At 42.9% G+C, this 20401-nt stretch overlaps 1 protein-coding gene across 1 annotated transcript in view; it reads left to right on the forward strand.

Annotated features, from left to right (window-relative positions):
* shtd (anaphase promoting complex subunit 1) overlaps nucleotides 1–20401 on the forward strand; it is a 596397-nt gene that overhangs the window by 139815 nt on the left and 436181 nt on the right. The window contains exon 13 of the mRNA XM_071673058.1: nucleotides 19214–19387. Coding sequence (XP_071529159.1) covers nucleotides 19214–19387 — 174 coding nt within the window. The remainder of the gene's footprint in view (nucleotides 1–19213; nucleotides 19388–20401) is intronic.

The raw sequence follows: 20401 nt of genomic DNA on the forward strand, positions 1-20401 counted from the left end.
TCCATCCACTGCCAGATCCACTCCCAGATATCTAAAACACTTCACTTCCTCCAGTTTTTCTCCATTCAAACTCACCTCCCAATTGACTTGACCCTCAACCCTACTGTACCTAATAACCTTGCTCTTATTCACATTTACTCTTAACTTTCTTCTTCCACACACTTTTCCAAACTCAGTCACCAGCTTCTGCAGTTTCTCACATGAATCAGCCACCAGCGCTGTATCATCAGCGAACAACAACTGACTCACTTCCCAAGCTCTCTCATCCACAACAGACTTCATACTTGCCCCTCTTTCCAAAACTCTTGCATTTACCTCCCTAACAACCCCATCCATAAACAAATTAAACAACCATGGAGACATCACACACCCCTGCCACAAACCTACATTCACTGAGAACCAATCACTTTCCTCTCTTCCTACACGTACACATGCCTTACATCCTCGATAAAAACTTTTCACTGCTTCTAACAACTTTCCTCCCACACCATATATTCTTAATACCTTCCACAGAGCATCTCTATCAACTCTATCATATGCCTTCTCCAGATCCATGAATGCTACATACAAATCCATTTGCTTTTCTAAGTATTTCTCACATACATTCTTCAAAGCAAACACCTGATCCACACATCCTCTACCACTTCTGAAACCACACTGCTCTTCCCCAATCTGATGCTCTGTACATGCCTTCACCTTCTCAATCAATACCCTCCCATATAATTTACCAGGAATACTCAACAAACTTATACCTCTGTAATTTGAGCACTCACTCTTATCCCCTTTGCCTTTGTACAGTGGCACTATGCACGCATTCCGCCAATCCTCAGGCACCTCACCATGAGTCATACATACATTAAATAACCTTACCAACCAGTCAACAATACAGTCACCCCCTTTTTTAATAAATTCCACTGCAATACCATCCAAACCTGCTGCCTTGCCGGCTTTCATCTTCCGCAAAGCTTTCACTACCTCTTCTCTGTTTACCAAATCATTTTCCCTAACCCTCTCACTTTGCACACCACCTCGACCAAAACACCCTATATCTGCCACTCTATCATCAAACACATTCAACAAACCTTCAAAATACTCACTCCATCTCCTTCTCACATCACCACCACTATATATATATATTTATATTTATTTATTTTGCTTTGTCACTGTCTCCCGTGTTAGTGAGGTAGCACAAGGAAACAGATGAAAGAATGGCCCAACCCACCCACATACACATGTATATACATACATGTCCACACACGCAAATATACATACCTATACATCTCAATGTACACATATATATACATACACAGACATATGCATATATACACATGTACATAATTCTTACTGTCAGCCTTTATTTATTCCCACCGCCACCTCACCGCACATGGAATAACAACACCCTCCCCCCTCATGTTTGGGAGGTAACACTAGGAAAAGACAACAAAGGCCCCATTCGTTCATACTCAGTCTCTAGCTGTCACATAATAATGCACCGAAACCAAAGCTCCCTTTCTACATACAGGGCCCACAGAACTTAACATGGTTTACCCCTGACGCTTCACATGCCCTAGTTCAATCCATTGACAGCACGTCGACCCTGGTATACCACATCGTTCCAATTCACTCTATTCCTTGCACACCTTTCACCCTCCTGCATGTTCAGGCCCCGATCACTCAAAATCTTTTCCACTCCATCTTTCCACCTCCAATTTGGTCTCCCACTTCTCCTCGTTCCCTCCACCTCCGACACATATATCCTCTTTGTCAGTCTTTCCTCACTCATTCTCTCCATGTGCCCAAACCATTTCAAAACACCCTCTTCTGCTCTCTCAACCACACTCTTTTTATTACCACACATCTCTCTTACCCTTACATTACTTACTTGATCAAACCACCTCACACCACATATTGTCCTCAAACATCTCATTTCCAGCACATCCTCCCTCCTGCGCACAACTCTATCCGTAGCCCACGCCTCGCAGCCATACAACATTGTTGGAACCACTATTCCTTCAAACATACCCATTTTTGCTTTCCAAGATAATGTTCTCGACTCCCAAACATTCTTCAAGGCTCCCATTATTTTCGCCCCCTCCCCCACCCTATGATTCACTTCCACTTCCATGGTTCCATCCGCTGCCAAATCCACTCCCAGATATCTAAAACACTTTACTTCTTCCAGTTTATCTCCATTCAAACTTACCTCCCAATTGACTTGACCCTCAACCCTACTGTACCTAATAACCTTGCTCTTATTCACATTTACTCTTAACTTTCTTCTTTCACACACTTTCCCAAACTCAGTCACCAGCTTCTGCAGTTTCTCACATGAATCAGCCACCAGCGCTGTATCATCAGCGAACAACAACTGACTCACTTCTGAAGCTCTCTCATCCACAACAGACTGCATACTTGCCCCTCTTTCCAAAACTCTTGCATTCACCTGCCTAACAACTCCATCCATAAACAAATTAAACAACCATGGAGACATCACACACCCTTGCCGCAAACCTACATTCACTGAGAACCAATCACTTTCCTCTCTTCCTACACGTACACATTCTTTACATTCTCGATAAAAACTTTTCACTGCTTCTAACAACTTGCCTCCCACACCATATATTCTTAATACCTTCCACAGAGCATCTCTATCAACTCTATCATATGCCTTCTCCAGATCCATAAATGCTACATACAAATCCATTTTCTTTTCTAAGTATTTCTCATATACATTCTTCAAAGCAAACACCTGATCCACACATCCTCTACCACTTCTGAAACCACACTGCTCTTCCCCAATCTGATGCTCTGTACATGCCTTTACTCTCTCAATCAATACCTTCCCATATAATTTACCAGGAATACTCAACAACTTATACCTCTGTAATTTGAGCACTTACTCTTATTCCCTTTGCCTTTGTACAATGGCACTATGCATGCATTCCGCCAATCCTCAGGAATCTCACCATGAGTCATACATACATCAAATATCCTTACCAACCAGTCAACAATACAGTCACCCCCTTTTTTTCATAAATTCCACTGCAGTACCATCCAAACCCGCTGCCTTGCCGGCTTTCATCTTCCGCAAAGCTTTTACTACCTCTTCTCTGTTTACCAAATCATTTTCCCTAACCCTCTCACTTTGCACACCACCTCGACCAAAACACCCTATATCTGCCACTCTATCATCAAACACATTCAACAAACCTTCAAAATACCCACTCCGTCTCCCTCTCACAACACCACTACTTGTTATTACCTGCGCATTAGCCCCCTTCACTGAAGTTCCCATTTGCTCCCTTGTCTTACGCACTTTATTTGCCTCCTTCCAAAACATCTTTTTATTCTCCCTATAATTTAATGATGCTCTCTCACCCCAACTCTCATTTGCCCTCTTTTTCACCTCTTGCACCTTTCTCTTGACCTCCTGTCTCTTTCTTTTATACATCTCCCACTCATTTTGCATTTTTTCCCTGCAAAAATCATCCAAATGCCTCTCTCTTCTCTTTCACTAATAATCTTACTTCTTCATCCCACCACTCACTACCTTTTCTAATCAACCCACCTCCCACGCTTCTCATGGCACAAACATCTTTTGTGCAAGCTGTCACTGCTTCCCTAAATACATCCCATTCCTCCCCCACTCCCCCTACCCCCTTTGTTCTCACCTTTCTCCATTCTGTACTCAGTCTCTCCTGGTACTTCCTCACACAAGTCTTCTTCCCAAGCTCACTTACTCTCACCACTCTCTTCACCCCAACATTCTCCCTTCTTTTCTGAAAACCCCTATAAATCCTCACCTTCGCCTCCACAAGATAATGATCAGACATCCCTCCAGTTGCACCTCTCAGCACATTATCATCCAAAAGTCTCTCTTTCTCGCGCGTATCAATTAACATGTAATCCAATAACTCTGTCTGGCCATCTCTCCTACTTACATACGTATACTTATGCATATCTCGCTTTTTAAACCAGGTATTCCCAATCACCAGTCCTTTTTTAGCGCATAAATCTACAAGCTCTTCACCATTTCCATTTACAACACTGAACACCCCATGTACACCAATTATTCCCTCAACTGCCACATTACTTATCTCTGCATTCAAATCACCCATCACTATAACCCGGTCTTGTGCATCAAAACCACTAACACACTTATTTAGCTGCTTCCAAAACACTTGCCTCTCATGATCTTTCTTCTCATGCCCAGGTGCATATGCACCAATAATCACCCATCTCTCTCCATCGACTTTCAGTTTTACCCATATTAATCTAGAATTTACTTTCTTACACTCTATCACATACTCCCACCACTCCTGTTTCATGAGTAGTGCTACTCCTTCCTTTGCTCTTGTCCTCTTACTAACCCCTGACTTTACTCCCAAGACATTCCCAAACCACTCTTCCCCTTTACCCTTGAGCTTCGTTTCACTCAGAGCCAAAACATCCAGGTTCCTTTCCTCAAACATACTACCTATCACTCCTTTTTTCTCATCTTGGTTACATCCACACACATGTAGACGCCCCAGTCTGAGCCTTTGAGGAGGATGAGCACTCCCTACGTGACTACTTCTTCTGTTTCCCCTTTTAGAAAGTCAAAATACAAGGAGGGGAGGGTTTATGGGCCCCCGCTCCTTTAGTTGCCTTCTACGACACGTGAGGAATGCGTGGGAAGTATTCTTTCTCCCCTATATCCTACATATATATATATATATATATATATATATATATATATATATATATATATATTTTTTTTTTTTTTTTTTTTTTTTTTTTATACTTTGTCGCTGTCTCCCGCGTTTGCGAGGTAGCGCGAGGAAACAGACGAAAGAAATGGCCCAACCCCCATACACACGTACATACACACGTCCACACACGCAAATATACATACCTACACAGCTTTCCATGGTTCACCCCAGACGCCCCACACGCCCCGATTCAATCCACTGACAGCACGTCAACCCCTGTATACCACATCGCTCCAATTCACTCTATTCCCCGCCCTCCCCTCACCCTCCTGCATGTTCAGGCCCCGATCACACAAAATCTTTTTCACTCCATCTTTCCACCTCCAATTTGGTCTCCCTCTTCTCCTCGTTCCCTCCACCTCCGACACATATATCCTCTTGGTCAATCTTTCCTCACTCATTCTCTCCATGTGCCCAAACCATTTCAAAACACCCTCTTCTGCTCTCTCAACCACGCTCTTTTTATTTCCACACATCTCTCTTACCCTTACGTTACTTACTCGATCAAACCACCTCACACCACACATTGTCCTCAAACATCTCATTTCCAGCACATCCATCCTCCTGCGCACAACTCTATCGATAGCCCACGCCTCGCAATATATATATTTTTTTTTTTTTTTTTTTTTTTTTTTTATACTTTGTCGCTGTCTCCCGCGTTTGCGAGGTAGCGCAAGGAAACAGACGAAAGAAATGGCCCAACCCCCCCCCATACACATGTACATACACACGTCCACACACGCAAATATACATACCTACACAGCTTTCCATGGTTTACCCCAGACGCTTCACATGCCTTGATTCAATCCACTGACAGCACGTCAACCCCTGTATACCACATCGCTCCAATTCACTCTATTCCTTGCCCTCCTTTCACCCTCCTGCATGTTCAGGCCCCGATCACACAAAATCTTTTTCACTCCATCTTTCCACCTCCAATTTGGTCTCCCTCTTCTCCTCGTTCCCTCCACCTCCGACACATATATCCTCTTGGTCAATCTTTCCTCACTCATTCTCTCCATGTGCCCAAACCATTTCAAAACACCCTCTTCTGCTCTCTCAACCACGCTCTTTTTATTTCCACACATCTCTCTTACCCTTACGTTACTTACTCGATCAAACCACCTCACACCACACATTTTCCTCAAACATCTCATTTCCAGCACATCCATCCTCCTGCGCACATCTCTATCCATAGCCCACGCCTCGCAACCATACAACATTGTTGGTACCACTATTCCTTCAAACATACCCATTTTTGCTTTCCGAGATAATGTTCTCGACTTCCACACATTTTTCAAGGCTCCCAAAATTTTCGCCCCCTCCCCCACCCTATGATCCACTTCCGCTTCCATGGTTCCATCCGCTGACAGATCCACTCCCAGATATCTAAAACACTTCACTTCCTCCAGTTTTTCTCCATTCAAACTCACCTCCCAATTGACTTGACCCTCACCCCTACTGTACCTAATAACCTTGCTCTTATTCACATTTACTCTTAACTTTCTTCTTCCACACACTTTACCAAACTCAGTCACCAGCTTCTGCAGTTTCTCACATGAATCAGCCACCAGCGCTGTATCATCAGCGAACAACAACTGACTCACTTCCCAAGCTCTCTCATCCCCAACAGACTTCATACTTGCCCCTCTTTCCAGGACTCTTGCATTTACCTCCCTAACAACCCCATCCATAAACAAATTAAACAACCATGGAGACATCACACACCCCTGCCGCAAACCTACATTCACTGAGAACCAATCACTTTCCTCTCTTCCTACACGTACACATGCCTTACATCCTCGATAAAAACTTTTCACTGCTTCTAACAACTTGCCTCCCACACCATATATTCTTAATACCTTCCACAGAGCATCTCTATCAACTCTATCATATGCCTTCTCCAGATCCATAAATGCTACATACAAATCCATTTGCTTTTCTAAGTATTTCTCACATACATTCTTCAAAGCAAACACCTGATCCACACATCCTCTACCACTTCTGAAACCGCACTGCTCTTCCCCAATCTGATGCTCTGTACATGCCTTCACCCTCTCAATCAATACCCTCCCATATAATTTACCAGGAATACTCAACAAACTTATACCTCTGTAATTTGAGCACTCACTCTTATCCCCTTTGCCTTTGTACAATGGCACTATGCACGCATTCCGCCAATCCTCAGGCACCTCACCATGAGTCATACATACATTAAATAACCTTACCAACCAGTCAACAATACAGTCACCCCCTTTTTTAATAAATTCCACTGCAATACCATCCAAACCTGCTGCCTTGCCGGCTTTCATCTTCCGCAAAGCTTTTACTACCTCTTCTCTGTTTACCAAATCATTTTCCCTAACCCTCTCACTTTGCACACCACCTCGACCAAAACACCCTATATCTGCCACTCTGTCATCAGACACATTCAACAAACCTTCAAAATACTCATTCCATCTCCTTCTCACATCACCGCTACTTGTTATCACCTCCCCATTTACGCCCTTCACTGAAGTTCCCATTTGCTCCCTTGTCTTACGCACCCTATTTACCTCCTTCCAGAACATCTTTTTATTCTCCCTAAAATTTACTGATAGTCTCTCACCCCAACTCTCATTTGCCCTTTCTTTCACCTCTTGCACCTTTCTCTTGACCTCCTGTCTCTTTCTTTTATACTCCTCCCACTCAATTGCATTTTTTCCCTGCAAAAATCGTCCAAATGCCTCTCTCTTCTCTTTCACTAATACTCTTACTTCTTCATCCCACCACTCACTACCCTTTCTAAACAGCCCACCTCCCACTCTTCTCATGCCACAAGCATATATATATATATATATATATATATATATTTTTTTTTTTTTTTTTTCATACTATCCGCCATTTCCCGCGACAGCGAGGTAGCGTTAAGAACAGAGGACTGGGCCTTTGAGGAAATATCCTCACCTGGCCCTCTTCTCTGTTCCTTCTTTTGGAAAATTAAAAAAAAAAAAAAAAAAAAAAATACTCCTGAAACAGGAGTTGTGGGAGTATGTGATAGAGTGTAAGAAAGTAAATTCTCGATTAATATGGGTAAAACTGAAAGTTGATGGAGAGAGATGGGTGATTATTGGTGCATATGCACCTGGGCATGAGAAGAAAGATCATGAGAGGCAAGTGTTTTGGGAGCAGCTGAATGAGTGTGTTAGTGGTTTTGATGCACGAGACCGGGTTATAGTGATGGGTGATTTGAATGCAAAGGTGAGTAATGTGGCAGTTGAGGGAATAATTGGTATACATGGGGTGTTCAGTGTTGTAAATGGAAATGGTGAAGAGCTTGTAGATTTATGTGCTGAAAAAGGACTGATGATTGGGAATACCTGGTTTAAAAAGCGAGATATACATATGTATACTTATGTAAGTAGGAGAGATGGCCAGAGAGCGTTATTGGATTACGTGTTAATTGACAGGCGTGCGAAAGAGAGACTTTTGGATGTTAATGTGCTGAGAGGTGCAACTGGAGGGATGTCTGATCATTATCTTGTGGAGGCTAAGGTGAAGATTTGTATGGGTTTTCAGAAAAGAAGAGTGAATGTTGGGGTGAAGAGGGTGGTGAGAGTAAGTGAGCTTGGGAAGGAGACCTGTGTGAGGAAGTACCAGGAGAGACTGAGTACAGAATGGAAAAAGGTGAGAACAATGGAAGTAAGGGGAGTGGGGGAGGAATGGGATGTATTTAGGGAATCAGTGATGGATTGCGCAAAAGATGCTTGTGGCATGAGAAGAGTGGGAGGTGGGTTGATTAGAAAGGGTAGTGAGTGGTGGGATGAAGAAGTAAGAGTATCAGTGAAAGAGAAGAGAGAGGCATTTGGACGATTTTTGCAGGGAAAAAATGCAATTGAGTGGGAGATGTATAAAAGAAAGAGACAGGAGGTCAAGAGAAAGGTGCAAGAGGTAAAAAAAAGGGCAAATTAGAGTTGGGGTGAGAGAGTATCATTAAATTTTAGGGAGAATAAAAAGATGTTCTGGAAGGAGGTAAATAAAGTGCGTAAGACAAGGGAGCAAATGGGAACTTCAGTGAAGGGCGCAAATGGGGAGGTGATAACAAGTAGTGGTGATGTGAGAAGGAGATGGAGTGAGTATTTTGAAGGTTTGTTGAATGTGTTTGATGATAGAGTGGCAGATATAGGGTGTTTTGGTCGAGGTGGTGTGCAAAGTGAGAGGGTTAGGGAAAATGATTTGGTAAACAGAGAAGAGGTAGTGAAAGCTTTGCGGAAGATGAAAGCCGGCAAGGCAGCAGGTTTGGATGGTATTGCAGTGGAATTTATTAAAAAAGGGGGTGACTGTATTGTTGACTGGTTGGTAAGGTTATTTAATGTATGTATGACTCATGGTGAGGTGCCTGAGGATTGGCGGAATGCGTGCCTAGTGCCATTGTACAAAGGCAAAGGGGATAAGAGTGAGTGCTCAAATTACCGAGGTATAAGTTTGTTGAGTATTCCTGGTAAATTATATGGGAGGGTATTGATTGAGAGGGTGAAGGCATGTACAGAGCATCAGATTGGGGAAGAGCAGTGTGGTTTCAGAAGTGGTAGAGGATGTGTGGATCAGGTGTTTGCTTTGAAGAATGTATGTGAGAAATACTTAGAAAAGCAAATGGATTTGTATGTAGCATTTATGGATCTGGAGAAGGCATATGATAGAGTTGATAGAGATGCTCTGTGGAAGGTATTAAGAATATATGGTGTGGGAGGAAAGTTGTTAGAAGCAGTGAAAAGTTTTTATCGAGGATATAAGGCATGTGTACGTGTAGGAAGAGAGGAAAGTGATTGGTTCTCAGTGAATGTAGGTTTGCAGCAGGGGTGTGTGATGTCTCCATGGTTGTTTAATTTGTTTATGGATGGGGTTGTTAGGGAGGTAAATGCAAGAGTTTTGGAAAGAGGGGCAAGTATGAAGTCTGTTGGGGATGAGAGAGCTTGGGAAGTGAGTCAGTTGTTGTTCGCTGATGATACAGCGCTGGTGGCTGATTCATGTGAGAAACTGCAGAAGCTGGTGACTGAGTTTGGTAAAGTGTGTGGAAGAAGAAAGTTAAGAGTAAATGTGAATAAGAGCAAGGTTATTAGGTACAGTAGGGTTGAGGGTCAAGTCAATTGGGAGGTGAGTTTGAATGGAGTAAAACTGGAGGAAGTGAAGTGTTTTAGATATCTGGGAGTGGATCTGGCAGCGGATGGAACCATGGAAGCGGAAGTGGATCATAGGGTGTGGGAGGGGGCGAAAATTCTGGGGGCCTTGAAGAATGTGTGGAAGTCGAGAACATTATCTCGGAAAGCAAAAATGGGTATGTTTGAAGGAATAGTGGTTCCAACAATGTTGTATGGTTGCGAGGCGTGGGCTATGGATAGAGTTGTGCGCAGGAGGATGGATATGCTGGAAATGAGATGTTTGAGGACAATGTGTTGTGTGAGGTGGTTTGATCGAGTAAGTAACGTAAGGGTAAGAGAGATGTGTGGAAATAAAAAGAGCGTGGTTGAGAGAGCAGAAGAGGGTGTTTTGAAATGGTTCGGGCACATGGAGAGAATGAGTAAGGAAAGATTGACCAAGAGAATATATGTGTCGGAGGTGGAGGGAACGAGGAGAAGAGGGAGACCAAATTGGAGGTGGAAAGATGGAGTGAAAAAGATTTTGTGTGATTGGGGCCTGAACATGCAGGAGGGTGAAAGGAGGGCAAGGAATAGAGTGAATTGGAGCGATGTGGTATACCGGGGTTGACGTGCTGTCAGTGGATTGAATCAAGGCATGTGAAGCGTCTGGGGTAAACCATGGAAAGCTGTGTAGGTATGTATATTTGCGTGTGTGGACGTATGTATATACATGTGTATGGGGGGGGGTTGGGCCATTTCTTTCGTCTGTTTCCTTTCGCTACCTCGCAAACGCGGGAGACCGCGACAAAGTATAATAAATAAAATATAAATATATGCAGGAGGGTGAAAGGAGGGCAAGGAATATAGTGAATTGGATCGATGTGGTATACCGGGGTTGACGTGCTGTCAGTGGATTGAATTAGGGCATATGAAGCGTCTGAGGTAAACCATGGAAAGCTGTGTAGGTATGTATATTTGCGTGTGTGGACGTATGTATATACATATGTATGGGGGTGGGTTGGGCCATTTCTTTCGTCTGTTTCCTTGCGCTACCTTGCAAATGCGGGAGACAGCTGGTGACTGAGTTTGGTAAAGTGTGTGAAAGAAGAGAGTTAAGAGTAAATGTGAATAAGAGCAAGGGTATTAGGTACAGTAGGGTTGAGGGTCAAGTCAATTGGGAGGTGACTTTGAATGGAGAAAAACTGGAGGAAGTGAAGTGTTTTAGATATCTGGGAGTGGATCTGGCAGCGAATGGAACCATGGAAGCGGAAGTGGATCATAAGGTGGGGGAGGGGGCGAAAATTCTGGGAGCCTTGAAGAATGTGTGGAAGTCGAGAACATTATCTCGGAAAGAAAAAATGGGTATGTTTGAAGGAATAGTGGTTCCAACAATGTTGTATGGTTGCGAGGCGTGGGCTATGGATAGAGTTGTGCGAAGGAGGATGGATGTGCTGGAAATGAGATGTTTGAGGACAATGTGTGGTGTGAGGTGGTTTGATCGAGTAAGTAACGTAAGGGTAAGAGAGATGTGTGGAAATAAAAAGAGCGTGGTTGAGAGAGCAGAAGAGGGTGTTTTGAAATGGTTTGGGCACATGGAGAGAATGAGTGAGGAAAGATTGACCAAGAGGATATATGTGTTGGAGGTGGAGGGAACGAGGAGAAGAGGGAGACCAAATTGGAGGTGGAAAGATGGAGTGAAAAAGATTTTATGTGATCGGGGCCTGAACATGCAGGAGGGCAAGGAATAGAGTGAATTGGAGCGATGTGGTATACCGGGATTGACGTGCTGTCAGTGGATTGAATCAAGGCATGTGAAGCGTCTTGGGTAAACCATGGAAAGCTGTGGTTTCTGAAGTGATAGAGGATGTGTGGATCAGGTGTTTGCTTTGAAGAATGTGCGTGAGAAATACTTGGAAAAACAGATGGATTTGTTTGTGGCATTTATGGATCTGGAGAAGGCATTGATAAGGTTGATAGAGGTGCTTTGTGGAACGTTTTAAGAGTATATGGTGTGGGAGGTAAGCAGCTAGAAGCAGTGAGAAGTTTTTATCATAGGTGTAAGGCTTGTGTATGAGTAGGAAGAGAGGGGAGTGATTGGTTTCCAGTAAAGGCTGTCTGTGGCAGGGATGTGTGATGTCCCCATAGTTGTTTAATTTGTTTATGGATGGGGTGGTTAGGGAGGTAAATGCAAAAGTTATGGAGAGAGGGGTTAATATGCAGTCTATTGGGGATGAGAGGGCTTGGGAAGTGAGTAAGTTGTTGTTTGTTGATTATACAGTACTGGTGGCTGATTTAAAAGAGAAACTGCAGAAGTTGGTGACTAAGTTTGGAAAAGTGTGCGAAAGGAGAAAATTGAAAGTAAATGTGAATAAGAGCAAGGTTATTAGGTTCAGCAGGGTTTAGAGATAACTTGGGATGTGAGTTTGAATGGAGAAAAATTGGAGGAAGTGAAATGTTTTAGATATCTGGGAGTGGACTTGGCAGTGATTGGAACTGTGGAAGTGGAAGTGAGTCATAGGGTGGGGGAGACGGTTAAGGTTCTGGAAGCGACGAAGAAAGTGTGGAAAGTGAGAACATTATCTCAGAAAGCAAAAATGGGTATGTTTGAAGGAATAGTAGTTCTAACAATATTATGTGGTTGTGAGGCATGGGCTATAGATAGGGTTGTACAGAGGAGGGTGGATGTTTTGGAAATGAAATGTTTGAGGACAGTATGTGGTATGAGGTGGTTTGATCAAGTAAGTAATGAAAGGGTAAGAGAGATACATGGTAATAAAAAGAGTGGGGTTGGGAGAGCAGAAGAGGGTGTGTTGAAATAATTTGGATATATGGAGAGAATGAGTGAGGAAAGGTTGACAAAGAGGATATATGTGTCATAGGTAGAGGGAACAAGAAGCTGGAGTTAAAAATTTTGAGCAATTGGGGCCTGAACATGGAGGGGTGTGAGAGGCGTGCAAGGAATGGAGTTAATTGGAACGAAGTGGTATACTGGGGTCGATGTGTTGTCGGTGGACTGAATCAGGGCATGTGAAACCTCTGGGGTAAACCATGGAAAGGTCTATGGGGCCTGGATGTGAATAGGGAGCTGTGATCTTGGTGTATTACACATGGCAGCTAGAGATTGAGCATGAACAAATGTGACCTTTTTTGTCTGCTTTCTTGGCACTACTTTGCTGATGCAGGGGATGGTGATGCTGTTTCTTGTAGGGCAGGGTGGCATTGGGACTGAATGAAGGCAAGCAAATAAGTACATGAATATGTCTGTGTATGTGTATATATTTTTATATATATATATATGTGTGTGTATATGTTGGTATGTAAGTAGGAGAGATGGCCAGAGAGTGTTATTGGATTACGTGTTGATTGATAGGCGTGTGAAAGAGAGACTTTTGGATGTTATTATGCTGAGAGGGGCAACTGGAGGGATGTCTGATCATTATCTTGTGGAGGCAAAGGTGAAGATTTGTAGAGGTTTTCAGATAAAAAGAGAGAATGTTGAGGTGAAGAGAGTGGTGAGAGTAAGTGAGGATGGAAAGGAGACTTTTGTGAGGAAGTGCCAGGAGAGATAGAGTGCAGAGTGGAAAAAGGTGAGAGCAAATGACGTAATGGGAGTGGATGAGGAATGGGATGTATTTAAGGAAGCAGCAATGGCTTGTGCAAAAGAAGCCTGTGACATGAGAAAGGTGGGAGATGGGCAGATTAGAAAGGGTAGTGAGTGGTGGGATGAAGAGGTAAGATTATTAGTGAAAGAGAAGAGAGAGGCTTGTGGACTCCTAGCACTACCTTGCGCGTGCGGGGGAATGGGGGGGTATCATTTCATTTGTGGCGGGGTGGCGACGGGAATGAATAAAAGACAGCAAGTATGAATTTTTTTTTTTTTTTTTTTTTTTTTTTTTTGCTTGGTCGCTGTCTCCCGCATTTGCGAGGTAGCGCAAGGAAACAGACGAAAGAAATGGCCCAACCCACCCCCATACACATATATATACATACGTCCACACACGCAAATATACATACCTACACAGCTTTCCATGGTTTACCCCAGACGCTTCATATGCCCTGATTCAATCCACTGACAGCATGTCAACCCCAGTATACCACATCGATCCAATTCACTCTATTCCTTGCCCTCCTTTCACCCTCCTGCATGTTCAGGCCCCGATCACACAAAATCTTTTTCACTCCATCTTTCCACCTCCAATTTGGTCTCCCTCTTCTCCTCGTTCCCTCCACCTCCGACACATATATCCTCTTTGTCAATCTTTCCTCACTCATTCTCTCCATGTGCCCAAACCATTTCAAAACACCCTCTTCTGCTCTCTCAACCACGCTCTTTTTATTTCCACACATCTCTCTTACCCTTACGTTACTTACTCGATCAAACCACCTCACACCACACATTGTCCTCAAATATCTCATTTCCAGCACATCCATCCTCCTGCGCACAACTCTATCCATAGCCCACGCCTCGCAACCATACAACATTGTTGGAACCACTATTCCTTCAAACATACCCATTTTTGCTTTCCGAGATAATGTTCTCGACTTCCACACATTCTTCAAGGCTCCCAGAATTTTCGCCCCCTCCCCCACCATATGATCCACTTCCGCTTCCATGGTTCCATCCGCTGCCAGATCCACTCCCAGATATCTAAAACACTTCACTTCCTCCAGTTTTTCTCCATTCAAACTTACCTCCCAATTGACTTGACCCTCAACCCTACTGTACCTAATTACCTTGCTCTTATTCACATTTACTCTTAACTTTCTTCTTTCACACACTTTACCAAACTCAGTCACCAGCTTCTGCAGTTTCTCACATGAATCAGCCACCAGTGCTGTATCATCAGCGAACAACAACTGACTCACTTCCCAAGCTCTCTCATCCCCAACAGACTTCATACTTGCCCCTCTTTCCAAAACTCTTGCATTCACCTCCCTAACAACCCCATCCATAAACAAATTAAACAACCATGGAGACATCACACACCCCTGCTGCAAACCTACATTCACTGAGAACCAATCACTTTCCTCTCTTCCTACACGTACACATGCCTTACAGCCTCGATAAAAACTTTTCACTGCTTCTAACAACTGCCTCCCACACCATATATTCTTAATACCTTCCACAGAGCATCTCTATCAACTCTATCATATGCGTTCTCCAGATCCATAAATGCTACATACAAATCCATTTGCTTTTCTAAGTATTTCTCACATACATTCTTCAAGCAAACACCTGATCCACACATCCTCTACCACTTCTGAAACCACACTGCTCTTCCCCAATCTGATGCTCTGTACATGCCTTCACCCTCTCAATCGATACCCTCCCATATAATTTACCAGGAATACACAACAAACTTATACCTCTGTAATTTGAGCACTCACTCTTATCCCCTTTTGCCTTTGTACAATGGCACTATGCATGCATTTCGCCAATCCTCAGGCACCTCACCATGAGTCATACATACATTAAATAACCTTACCAACCAGTCAACAATACAGTCACCCCCTTTTTTAATAAATTCCACTGCAATACCATCCAAACCTGCTGCCTTGCCGGCTTTCATCTTCCGCAAAGCTTTCACTACCTCTTCTCTTTTTACCAAATCATTTTCCCTAACCCTCTCACTTTGCACACCACCTCGACCAAAGCACCCCATATCTGCCACTCTATCATCAAACACATTCAACAAACCTTCAAAATACTCACTCCATCTCCTTCTCACATCACCACTACTTGTTATCACCTCCCCATTTGCGCCCTTCACTGAAGTTCCCATTTGCTCCCTTGTCTTACGCACTTTATTTACCTCCTTCCAGAACATCTTTTTATTCTCCCTAAAATTTAATGATACTCTCTCACCCCAACTCTCATTTGCCCTCTTTTTCACCTCTTGCACCTTTTTCTTGACCTCCTGTCTCTTTCTTTTATACATCTCCCACTCAATTGCATTTTTTCCTTGCAAAAATCGTCCAAATGCCTCTCTCTTCTCTTTCACTAATACTCTTACTTCTTCATCCCACCACTCACTACCCTTTCTAATCAACCCACCTCCCACTCTTCTCATGCCACAAGCATCTTTTGCGCAATCCATCACTGATTCCCTAAATACATCCCATTCCTCCCCCACTCCCCTTACTTCCATTGTTATCACCTTTTTCCATTCTGTACGTGTATATATTTATATGTCTCTGTATGTATATATATATATGTATATGTTGAAATGTATGGGTATATGTGCATGTGTGGGCGGGTTGGACCATTTTTTTGTCTGTTTCCTTGTGCTACCTCACTGACGCAGGAGACAGCGACACAGTATGATAAATTAAATAAATAAATGCGCATTTATGTATATTATTTATTTATTTTGCTTTGTCGCTGTCTCCCGCGCCTGCAAGGTAGCGCAAGGAAACAGACGAAAGAAATGGCCCAAACCACCCCCACACACATGCACACACACACACACGTCCACACACGCAAACATACACACCCACACACCCCAACGTACACACACATATACACACACAGACACACACATATACACACACAGACACACACATATACACACATGCACACAATTCACACTGTCTGCCCCTACTCACCCCCATCGCCACCCCGCCACACACGGAATAACATCCCCCTCCCCCCTCATGTGCGTGAGGCAGCGCCAGGAAAAGACAACAAAGGCCCCATTCGCTCACACTCAGTCTCCAGCTGTCATGCAATAATGCCCGAAACCACAGCTCCCTTTCCACATCCAGGCCCCACAGAACTTTCCATGGTTTACCCCAGACGCTTCACATGCCCTGATTCAATCCATTGACAGCACGTCGAGCCCGGTATACCACATCGATCCAATTCACTCTATTCCTTGCCCACCTTTCACCCTCCTGCATGTTCAGGCCCCGATCACTCAAAATCTTTTTCACTCCATCTTTCCACCTCCAATTTGGTCTCCCATATATATGTATGTATGTGTGCGTGTGTATCCCTAGGGATAGGGGATTAAGAATACTTCCCACGTATTCCCTGCGTATCGTAGAAGGCAACTAAAAGGGGAGGGAGCGGGGGACTGGAAATCCTCCCCTCTCGTTTTTTTTTTTTTTTTTAATTTTCCAAAACAAGGAACAGAGGGGGCCAGGTGAGGATATTCCAAAAAAGGCCCAGTCCTCTGTTCTTAACGCTACCTCGCTAACGCGTGTGTGGAGGTGTATGTGTATACATGTGAACACGGGTGGGTTGGGCCATTCTTTCGTCTGTTTCCTTGCGCTACCTCGCTAATGCGAGAGACAGCGACAAAGTATGATAATATAAAAAAGAATATGTAAATAACTGGATGGGACTTTGTCTGTTTCTTGGCACTACCTTGCTGATGCCTGAAACAGCGATGAAGTATATTAATGACAAGGAGAAGTGGGATACTAAATTAGAAGTGGAAGGATAGAATGAAAAAGATTTTGAGCTATTGGGGCCAGAACATGGAGAAGGGTGAGAGGCATCCAAAGAATAGAGTGAATTGGAATGATGTGGTATACCAGGGTCGACGTGCTGTCAGTGAACTGAACCAGGGTATGTGAAACATCTGGGGTAAACCATGGAAAGGTCTGTGGGGCCTGGATGTGGATAGGGAGCTGCGTTTTGGTGCATTACACATGACAGCTAGAGAATGAGTTTGAACAAATGTGGCCTTTTTTGTCTGTTTTCTTGGAGGTAGCTCACAGACACAGAGGTCACGATGCTGTTTCCTGTGGGTCTGGGTGGTGCTGGGAATAGATGAAGGCAATTGTGTATGAATATGTACATATACATGTGTATATATGAAGAGGCAAGGGGGAAAGTAATAACAGGTAGTGATGAAGTGAGGAGATGGAGTGAGTATTTTGATGGTTTGTTGTATGTGTTTGATGATATTGTGCAGATTTAGGGTGTTTTGGTCAGGGTTGTGTGCAAAGTGAGAGGGTCATGGAGAATGGTTTGGTTAAGAGAGAAGAGGTATTGAATGTTTTGCAGAAGATGAAATCCAGCCAGGCAGCAGGTTTGGATGGTATTCAAGTAGAATTTATTAAGAAAGGGGGTGACTGTATTGTTGATTGGTTGGTAAGGATATTCACTGTATGTATTGATCATGGTGAAATGCCAGAGGATTGGTGGAATGCATGCCTAGTAAAATTGTACAAAAGCAGAGGGGATAAGGGTGGGTGTTCAAACTACAGAGGCATAAGTTTGTTAAGTATTCCTGGAAAATTATATGTTAGGGTATTGAAAGCATGTGCAGAGCATCAGATTGGGGAAGAACAGTGTGGTTTCAGAAGTTGTAGAGGATGTGTGGATCAGGTGTTTGCTTGAAGAATGTGTGTGAGAAATACTTAGAAAAACAGATGGCCTTGTATATAGCATTTATGGATCCGGAGAAGGCATATTATAGGGTTGATAGAGATGCTTTGTGGAAGGTCTTAAGAATATGGAACAGATGAAGAAAGGTTGCATCTATTCACATTCAGTCTCCAGTTGTCATGTGTCATGCATGTAAACCACAGCTCCCTTTTCTTAACAAACCTTTCTATAGTTTACCCTGGATACTTCATATGCTCTTGTTCAGTCCATTAATGGCATGTAAACCCCAGTATATCACATCTTTCCAGTTCACTATACCATACAAGCTTTCATCCTCTTGCATGTTCTGGCATTTACTCTTAAGTTTTGTCTTGCTATTGTGGAGTGTGGAAGGCTTCAAGTAGGACGTTACCATCTGTTTGTGGATTTTGGCAGTGTGATAGCTATATGGAGTTTAAATACTTATTTCTGATGGTTGGTTATATGCGATATTGTTAGGACCAATATTATTATTTCTTGTAATCTTTTCCCTAAGATATAACCTAGATGGAAATTTCAATTGCATATGTTCTCTTTGTATCATGAATTAGGTTTAGAAGGGTCTTGCAGACATAAAGCCCTACTTTTAAGTTGAGAACAGGGTATCACTCAGAACCATCTTTTTTTTTATTTTCATACTTGCTTGTCATTTTTCATACTAGCAGGGGCAGCAAGTCAGTGCCAGGAACAGATGAATAAAAAGCTCCATGTGCATATATCCACTCTCCAGCTGTCATGCACAGCGCACAGAAACTGAAGCCCCCATCCACAGTCATGTCCCATCATTATGTTATATATTACATATCTCCACTTTTTCCAAAATTGAAAATAATAGTTCTCAAACAATATTTTCTGTGAATCTTGCTAATTTATCAACTTTAAAAACCATTGCATTTTACTTCCACCATTCAGGATCTTTTTATTTTATTAGAGTATACACTGAGACTCCTTTTTTATTTTTGTCTTAGGTTCGGCCCGATTTCCTGCTTCTGCGTACAGTTGCTCTTGGACTTATAATGTGGGATGCTGTGATGCCAACATCTCATTGGATTGAGAGTCATGTACCCTCAACAGTTCTTACTCATGTCCATCGTGGTGGAAATCAGTCCACCCCAGGAATAGATTATGAATCAATGCATCAGGTTTGTTTTCCTCTATATATCTTATGTTCTTCTTTGGCTTTCAAAACAAGGTGGTGCACACAGAACATTTAAAAAAAGAGATTGGGGGCTATTACCAAGCACAAAAGCTCTAAGTTTTATAGAAGTGATTGTCCCTGAAAGATTTTTTTAATGCCTCTTCTTGTTGATGTCATTATATAGGTGAAATAATTGCCATTTGGCTGCTGGGATTACTGATGAAGTGGTGTTCAAGATGATGAAGAATGGAGGCAGTGCTGTTGTTGAATGGCTTTGGAAAGTGAGTGTGGAAACATGGAAAAATCATTGTTTGTCTAATGACTGCACAGAGGCAGTAACTGTTGCTACTCTAAATGAAAATGCAGCAACATTTACCATGTATCACATGACCCCTAGTTCTCATTGTCGTACAGTATTAGTAAGGGGTTGGGAGCAGTTGGAACCATGGTCGATGTACATTACTATGGTCATTGAGTGGTTAATGGTGAAATATTAACATTTTTCCTGTTCTGAAGGCTGTTAACATTGTTTTAGAGGACAACATATTCATCGGATATATTGTCAACACTGATAGCAATGATTGAGTCATCACCACACTTCCATCAAACAGGTGCATCCATCATTGAGGGTTTGTTGATTATGTTATGGAAGACTAGGTCAAAAGTCAAAGAGGGGGTCTTGCATCTTTTTAGGATGCAATAGATAGATTCTTGGAAACTAACAATACTGTGGGTGTGGATGAGGAGGTCTTCTATATGAAGACCTGCAGAGAGTCTATGGAATTTGCAGTATTTGTGAAGGCTCAGTTAGGTAAAAAACATTCACAGAATAAGAGCAAGCTGGAGATCAGGTGTGATGACATTCCCATATAATTCATTAAGAGACTGAGGGGCTTATTGATATAAGTATAGGGGATATGTACAAAATCTTCCAGTCACGGGGTATTTTTGATTGCTCAAGGAAGGCAATGATGATGAAGTAGAGGACTCTGAATGAGTAAAGGGTGTACACTGTTTA

The sequence above is a fragment of the Panulirus ornatus genome, chromosome 18 (genome assembly GCF_036320965.1).
Source record: "Panulirus ornatus isolate Po-2019 chromosome 18, ASM3632096v1, whole genome shotgun sequence".
In the NCBI taxonomy this organism is placed as follows: Eukaryota; Metazoa; Arthropoda; class Malacostraca; order Decapoda; family Palinuridae; genus Panulirus; species Panulirus ornatus.